The 8548-nt window shown below is 39.6% G+C and overlaps 1 protein-coding gene across 1 annotated transcript; it reads right to left on the bottom strand.

The window, feature by feature from the left end:
• Positions 1-1910: 1910 nt before the first annotated feature.
• Positions 1911-7817, bottom strand: LOC102210726 (NACHT, LRR and PYD domains-containing protein 12-like). The gene is made up of 4 exons (XM_005755080.1): positions 7643-7817; positions 7273-7446; positions 6116-6286; positions 1911-2165 (listed from the first exon to the last, which is right to left on the bottom strand). The coding sequence occupies exons 1-4, from the start codon at positions 7696-7698 to the stop codon at positions 1973-1975; spliced, it is 594 nt and encodes a 197-aa protein (XP_005755137.1). The 5' UTR covers positions 7699-7817; the 3' UTR covers positions 1911-1972.
• Positions 7818-8548: the final 731 nt, after the last annotated feature.

Raw genomic sequence — 8548 nt, 5'->3', positions numbered from 1 at the left:
ATTCACAAATGTATCATGATTTCACAAATATCTGTCCGTTATTTGAAAGATCGAATTCAAATGTAATGCTATGGAAAAGTATATAACATGATCCCTATAAGCTTGTGTTACATCAGATAAGTATTATTATCGCTGCTAGTTAGGCCGTTCGTGGCTCAAGAGTTGGCAGTTCGCCTTGTGATCAGAAGATTGCTGGTTCGAGCCCCGGCTCGGACACTCTCCGTCGTTGTGTCCGTGGTCAGGACTCTTCACCTACCGCCTACTAGTGATGGCCAAAGGGGCCAATGGTGCAATATGGCAGCCTCGCCTCTGTCAGTCTGTCCCAGGGCATGCAATCAATTATTATTCAAATCAACTGTTAACTGTATATTTCTGTACATTTACGTATTATGATTCATATTTCCACATTCAGTGACCTTGTTTATAGGTAATTTCATTGTTTGATTGCGTAAAAATGTTCCTAATTTAATGTCTAAAAGCACTTGTAAAAGGCAGAATCCCATGTCAAATTAGCGCAACAAACTCTATTTTCATTACTGAAAATAACCATATTTTTATGGGACAGTTATTATTTATGGCACCCCAGCTGCCGGAAGATTACCGTTGTTTTACGATGTTTTTTGTAACAGTGCAGTAGAAGGAAGCAAGAAAAGATGAGCAGCCACCAATGGTGACGGAGTATGACCTATTCAAAAGATACCATCTAAATCAGTTAAAGGCACTACCCCTTATGCCAAGTGTATCTTCAAGCCTCGTTAAGAGCATATTATGGTCCACCATATCAAAAGAAGAAGCCAAGTCCAATAGAACTAAATCTTTAGAGCACCGAGTCGGCAAATAAAAAAAGGTCATTAAGGACTCTCAGCAGCGCTGATTCAGTGCTAGGGCATGGTTTAAAGCCAGACTGGAATTTATTGCAGATATTATTTGCATCCAAATAGGCCTGCATCTGCAAGAAGACTATCTTCTCCAATGTTTTGACAAGAATGGAAGTTTGGAAATCGGCCTACAATTTGCAAGGTCCTTAATATCAAGGTTACATTTTTTTAGGATGGGCTGTAATACCGCTTGAAGCCAGCCAGAAGACAGTGATAAATTCATTAAGGATAAGATACTGGTCCCAATTACATCAAAACCATCCTTGACAAAGTGAGATGGGAGGATATCAAATGATTTTTCAGTTGATCAATTATTTGCTTAAGAGTGGGAATTAACACCAGCACAAACTGATGAAAAGTTGATGGGCACCCTAAGACTACGTCCACACTAGCCCAGACAGATTTTAAAATACCATTTTTGTCTGAAAATGCTCCACGTCCCCACCAGCGTTTTCAGTCGTTTTCACAGAGTTGTGCGTCCACATTGAAATGGCCAAAAAAATTACGTTCCAGTACTGCACATGTGTGAAATCCAAGATTTGACCTGCCTCATTTCTGCAAAGACCACAACATCACTGTATTACCAGCAAAACAAAAGAACAAAAGAAGGTGCACAGTGGTTCTAAACACAACAGATTACCAGACAAAGATCACTACTCTCCTCAGTGACAACAATACGTGCGAAGCCTTAAAGTGAGACGCCACAAGCAGCTACAAAAAGAAAGTTATAGCTGGTCTTCAAAACCTTGAAAAGGACAAAATCATTGACCGCCCTTCTTAGACTAAAAATAAACACAGTCCGGAGGGAGTAGCTCGGAGAAGGAGAATGCCTTTCATGCCTTAAGATGAATAAAAATCCTGAAGAAAAAATATCCTGATTGAGGTTATCATAATTCATGCATGAAAGGGTTAATGTTCCTGCAACTAGACTCCTTGGAGAACCCCTACATAAATGTCCATGTACTATCCAGTTAGACTACTGTGTCTGTCCCTGAAAATGTTCCTGCATGTGTGATTGTTTATGTATCATCTGCAGGAAACAAAGAGGAAGTGAGTGAAGGACACAGGAAATGATTCCAGCTCTTCCGCCTCTATCAGACATTCTCTCCATACCTGAGAGTGTCCAGTCTCCAGCCTGGATCCTTCAGTCCAGCCGACAGCAGCTTCATTCCTGAGTCACCTGGATGATTGTAGCTCAGGTCCAGCTCTCTCAGATGGGAGGGGTTGAAGCTCAGAGCTGAGGCCAGAGAAGTACAACCTTCCTCTGTGATCAGACAGCCTGACAGACTGCAGACACACAAAACAACAATCCATCTGTCAACAATCATTTTCTCTTTGTCACAATAACATCTATCCATTTACATCCATTCAATGTAACTTTATTTAAAAATGACAATTCCCAACAGACAACAACAGTCATCTGAAGCTGTTTAACAGTGTAAAGTAACAGCCTCCAATATTAGAGAGAAAGCCCCAAACATCAGACAATCCACTGTGAGCAGCACTTGGTGATGGTGGGAAGAAGAACTCCCTTTGACACAAAGATCCTCCCAGTGAAAACAGGCTCCAGGAGGAGCATCTACCATGACTGGTTGCAGGGTAAGGGGAAAGAGAAGAGATGAGCTCAGAGAGACAAGAACAAAACACAAACTAAGGGGAGAGAAGACAAAAGTTAAGCACATGCAGTAGTGACATCAGGAGTGAAAAGAGGGGAGAAGAAAGCAGAGCATCATGGGAAGTCCACCAACAGCCTCAGCCTATAGCAGCGTAACTAAGGGATGGTTCGGGGTCACCTGATCCAGCTCCAACTTTAAGCTTTATCAAAAAGGAAAGTTAAAGGATGATCTTCAAAGTAGAGAGGGTGTCGGTCTCCTGAACTCACACTGGGAGCTGCTTCCACACCAAGTCCAGCATAGCCAGGCATTCTTTGTGTTAGCTGGTTTGACAAAATGAGCTAACACAAAGAAAGCTGGTTTCATATACTAAAGATAAAAAGCGTAGACAAGCAAAGCAGAAGAAGGTTTTGGAATCCAAGGTAAAACACACAGAAGGAGATAATCTTAAAAAAAAACATACTACACTCTACATTCAGCATTAGACTGTCTACTGACAAAAGATACAATAACTAAAATTAGATTTGCTAGGCAAAGGGTCTATGAACATAGTGACAAACCTGGGAAATACTTAGAATACCTGACTGAGAAGAAATTAGACTTTTAGAACATCACTTCAATTAAAGATGTAAATGGAAAACAGTTTTTTGACAACAGAAGGAGTAATATTATATTTAGAAAGTTCTATGCATCACAGATTCAGACAAATACAGCAGACCTATTGGATGTATTTTTCACCCCTCTTAACCTTCCCAAGTTGTCTGAAGACCAGAACCTCAAACTGGACTCTCCTGTATCAAAACAGGAGGTATTAGATGCCATTACATAGCTGAAGGTTGGCAACATAGTGGGACTGGACTGCCAATTTTTATAAAGAATTTGGAGAAATTTTAGCTGGCCCCCTGTTGAACAATTACAATGACTCTTTTAACCCCTTCAAGACCTACCTTAAAACCAAGACCGCCAGAGCTTATCTTTCTATTTTTACGTGCTGCAGTGCTTTTTTTGGGAGCATTTCCAGTTGCTATACATCAGTACATCAAAACTGGATTAAGTTACTTTATAACAATCCCTGCTCTGCAGTTTTCACAAATGGGGTGCGGTACTCCAGATACTGAAGGGAACCAGACAAGGCTGTCCCTCTTTGCATAGAGCCACTGGCAGAGGCAGTACAAGCTCAGGCAGACACAAATGGTCTGTCCATAGGACAAAGATAGCATAAGATTACTCTGAATGCTGTTGTGTTGACTCGGCCGAAAATGTCAATCCCCTCTCTGGTTGAAACTATTAACCTTTTAAGACCTACCATAGAACCAAGTCCGCCAGAGCTTATATTATACTTTTACATGCTGTAGTGCCATTTTTGGGAGCATTTCAAGTTGCTATTCATCAATACAACCATTATAGCCCAAATTTTAATAATATGTATGTATTAAGTGAATGGTAATTACATAAATTGCAAAAAAGTGCAATAAACTACAAAAAATTGAAAATCATTTTTGTATTTTTAATATATATATTTCTAGTTAGAGAAATTTTAGAGGCTTATCCCTCAAAACTGTAAATACAAAAATGTTGCACAAAATAGTTTCCCACCACAGGAAATCTGTTTTGAGTGTCTTCACAGTTTTATTTTTGAATAAAAAATAATAATTACAAATTTGCAAAAAACAGCATGTGCATTAAAATAAACTACTTCCAGCAGTGCAATTTGAGTTCTAAGCATCCCAGAAACAATACAGAAAATCATAAAATCCAACATAACTTTTAAAAACACCAGTATAGGCTTATAAGGCCTGGAAGGTAAAAGAAAACCAAAACATTTCAGCGAAAATGATGTCACTTCCGGTTTTGGGCAGGTAATGGCGGATATAAGGAGGTATCAGCTGAGCCCATATGGGTGTAGTTGCCAATTGGGTACAACAGCACGCTCCTGTCTGGTTGGATATTGTGAGCTCTATGTCCAATTTCCGTTTGAAAAATTTGCTTTTTGTGGGAAAAGTTAAGACCTTAAAGATGTTCTGTAACAACCCACTCACATTATCTACTTTCAGAGTTTGGCGAATGATTCAAAAACTAGAAGGAAGGTCTCACTTAACATCTCTTTTTACTCCCTCATCTGATTATCCTCCTTTTTTGACTGGGACCACTGACCCTGGCTTTCGGAACTGTGCTGCGAATCGTATTTCTATCTTTTCTGACTTAATTGACAGGGCCAACCTTATATCTTTTGACCAGCTAATTAATAAATAAAACATTGATAGGCGCGACTTCTTTAGATATTTACAAGTAAGGGACCATAACCAAAGAGCTACAAAAATACTTAATAAACAAACGGTCTTTAACTATGAAAAGCAGATATTTCAGCCAAATCTTAGAACGTCTATGAAAATTTGTTGTGGCCTGTTAAAAGAATTTGGGCTCAAGGACACAACTTATTTAAAGAGGACTTGAGAAAAGGAATTACATATAGAGATTAGTGACGAGGCATGGAATGAAGTCTGAGAGAATGCTAAATCTCTGAGCGTCTGTAATAAAGTAAACTGTGCCCTAAATGTAAAATAGAAATGGGCAACCTCATGCACTGTCTATGGTCCTGCCGGAAAATGCAACAATTTTGGTTTGTCATAAAGCAGGGGTGGCCAACTCCAGGCCTCAAGAGCCGGCATCCTGCAGGTTTTTGATCTCACCCTGGATAAACACACCTGAATCAAATGATTAGTTCATTACCAGGCCTCTGGAGAACTTCAAGACATGTTGAGGAGATCATTTAGCCATTTGAATCAGCTGTGTTGGATCAAGGACACACCTAAAACCTAAAGGACACCGGCTCTCGAGGCCTGGAGTTGGCCACCCCTGTCATAAAGTGTGAACTGGATAAGATCTTCACCACTGACACTGAATGCAATCCATTGCGCATGCTACTTGGATTGGCAAATGACAAAATCGGGTGGTAGTTTGGAACGCAGCTCTATGTACTGTTAATGTTCTTTGCAAGAAAAGGTGTCCTTTTGAACTAGATCAAGAACACGGCCCCATCTAAGACTAAATTGCACCGGACAGTACTGAAATATGTGTCACTAATTTGCTAAAATGCAAGTTACAAAGTAGGGACAAAAAGTTTCATAAAATATGGGGCCCATTTATGCCGGTTTGGATATTTCTGCTATTTTCTTACAGGCCCTGGTATAATACAAGCACGTCACTGCTATTTTACATACGTGTATCGTTAATTGTATCTCATAATCAAAGTGTCTGGATTTTCTATTCATTTATCTGTATTCTTGAGCCAGGTTGTTTGGTTTGTCTGGTTTGTTCTGTTCTGTTGGTTTTGTTTTATTTAATGATGGTGTCCGTGTAAAGTATAAAACTCAATAAATACATGGAAGAAAAAAAAAAGTACCAATACTAATGACACCTGAAGGGACATCTTCCATGGAGGAAGCAGAGTCTGGTGATGAGGGGAATGATTCATCTCCGGGGGCGACTATGTGGACCATGCTTGGTCCACATAGTCGCCATTTTCAGTGGATGATGTTCAAGATGTTTATATTAAGTTACTGTTTATACAGTGATTAGGATCGGGTTTGAAATGATCATCAGTGGACAAACGTAAATCCTGACCTGAGAGTTTCCATTTTACAGTGTAGACTCTTGACTCCAGCAGACAGAAACTTCACTGAAACCTCCAGATCACAGTTACTCAGGTCCAGCTGTCTCAGACTACATGAGTGGGAGCTGAGAACTGAGAACAGAGCGTCATAGCCTCTCTCTGAGAACTTGCAGTGACTAAGTCTGAAAATGAAAGATAAACATTAAACAAACATTGTTGCTGAAGTGAACTGAGGGTGCACTGAATAGTTATTACATGTAACAATACTTAATTCTGTCTTTTCAGGAATCATTCATACCTTACTAAGATACAAGAAAAAATGAGGTTTATTAGCTAAAATACACTGCTAAAAAAAAGAAAAATATACACTTATCAAGATGGTATTCAGTACAGTGGTGGCTAAATTCTGGTAGTTTATGGCAAATGCAAATTGGATTGGATTGGATTTCACATGCCAGGCAGTGAGGGGCGGGCCCACTAAAGGATATCAGGCCCTCATACCACCATGATGAAGTCTTTTTTATGATTGTTTGCTCAGACTCATTAACACCAGTAGTCTGGTGGAAGTTATTTTGTAGCTCTGGTAATGCTCATTCTTGTTTGTAGAAAAGAGAAGACCAGTTTAAGCTGGTTTTGTCCAAATAAAATTAGCAGGTGCCTTGCCCAAAACAGGGATGGTTTTATGGGTGGAAACCAGTTATATTTTTCCCCTCCTTTCTGACTTTGTTAGTCCCGCTGATTGCTTAAGGATGGTCTACAGCCCTGTCCAACTCCCTGTCTCCCAGAATCTCCTACATGCTCTTGAGAATGTGCTGGGAGACACAGTAAACCTTCTGTCAATGCCACATATTGATGTGTCATCCTGGATGAGTTGGACCAACAGTGCAATGTCCGTGGTGTCCGGGTAGCCTTAGGCTACCAGTATTGACATGGACCCTAATAAACAAATAAAAACAAAAGTCAGAAAGGGTGTGTGTGTGTGTGTGTGTGTGTGTGTGTGTGTGTGTGTGTGTGTGTGTGTGTGTTTGGAGGGGGAGGCACCAGAAAATCCTCTCCTGCTTTGGGTGTTATTTCATTGCTGCCAATCTAAGGTATATGTTAGTAGCATAGTATATTCTTATTGGTTAAATCTGCCAACTGATGAAAACACAATATCCTTTGATCTGACCTCAAAGTATTCACTTTACAGTGTGGAGCCCTAAATCCAGCAGTCAGTAGCTTTACTGCTGAATCATGCAAGTTGTTGTTACTCAGGTCCAGCTCTATCAGACTGGAAGATTGGGAGCTGAGAATTGAGGACAGAGCTTCATCGCTTCTCTCTGAGAGGTTACAGAGATGCAGTCTGTGGAAAAAGAAGACATTTAAGAGTCTTTTTTGTCATATATTAAAGAGATGTTGCAACATGCTGTAAATTTGTCACACTAACAATGAAAAATATTCGAATACAACAACAAATCAAAAAAGATTACCTTGATTTTCTTAGAATTTTAATTGACTGTGTTTATTCTTAAAGAGTTCTGAATATTACTTAAACTTACCTGAGCATTTCCAGTGTACACCATGGACTCTCCACTGCAGCAGAGAGAAGCTTCATTCCTGAAGCTTGCAGGTCATTGAAACTCAGGTCTAGTTCTCTCAGACTTGAGGAGTGGCAGCTGAGAACTAAGGACAGAGCTTCACAGCCTCTCTCTGAGAGATCAGGAATACTCAGTCTAGAAAAAGAAAAGAAAAATATATTTTTCATATGTTGCACCTTTTACAATTAAATCAAATGTCTGACCTGCTGGCAGAGGCTTACAGTGCTCTTTGTCATTTTCCCAATTTAAATAGCTACGATAATTCAAAATAATTCTTACTAGTGATGGTAATTTTGATTCGTTTTACTGAATCGAGTTTTAATAAGTCACTCACCAAAGTGAATCGGGTTTTTTGAGTCATTTGCGTCACTGAGTCAGTTGACCAGAGAGTGCAAAAAATTTAGTTTCACTCAAACTTAATTTGCTTCTCTTTTCATGTATATCCTACTGCTAAGATGAGTGATTCTAAAAGAAAACAACTATTTTATGAAGAAAAAAAAGGAGCAAAAAAAATTTCTAAAGGGAACATTTTTTTGTTTATTTTTATTTTATTAGAATTTTCCCTAAATGTGTCAAATATCTATTTTCTCATCTAAATATCCACTAAGCTGTGAGCCAGGGGGTGGTAATGTGCCTTAACATTGGTTACCAACCAAGAAGAAGAACAAGAAGCGGTGAACCAGGAGGGAGCGGGTGAGCGCATGAGGGATTCGTTCGCGCTATGATTCAGCACAGGAAAGGAGGGGGTGAGTAGCTCAAATGTGCTGTTAGCATGTTAGCAAAGCGATGCTACTGTCTAGCTATTCTAGCTATTGTCTTGATGTGAGCTCCTACTCAGGGTTTTTTCTTCCAGTTCAGAGCAGAAAT

Source organism: Pundamilia nyererei, unplaced genomic scaffold (genome assembly GCF_000239375.1).
Source record: "Pundamilia nyererei isolate P.nyererei 1_Seehausen unplaced genomic scaffold, PunNye1.0 scaffold00914, whole genome shotgun sequence".
NCBI classification, from domain to species: Eukaryota; Metazoa; Chordata; class Actinopteri; order Cichliformes; family Cichlidae; genus Pundamilia; species Pundamilia nyererei.
The sequence above is the reverse complement of the archived record's forward strand: the minus strand, read 5'-3'. Positions and strand labels throughout refer to the sequence as shown.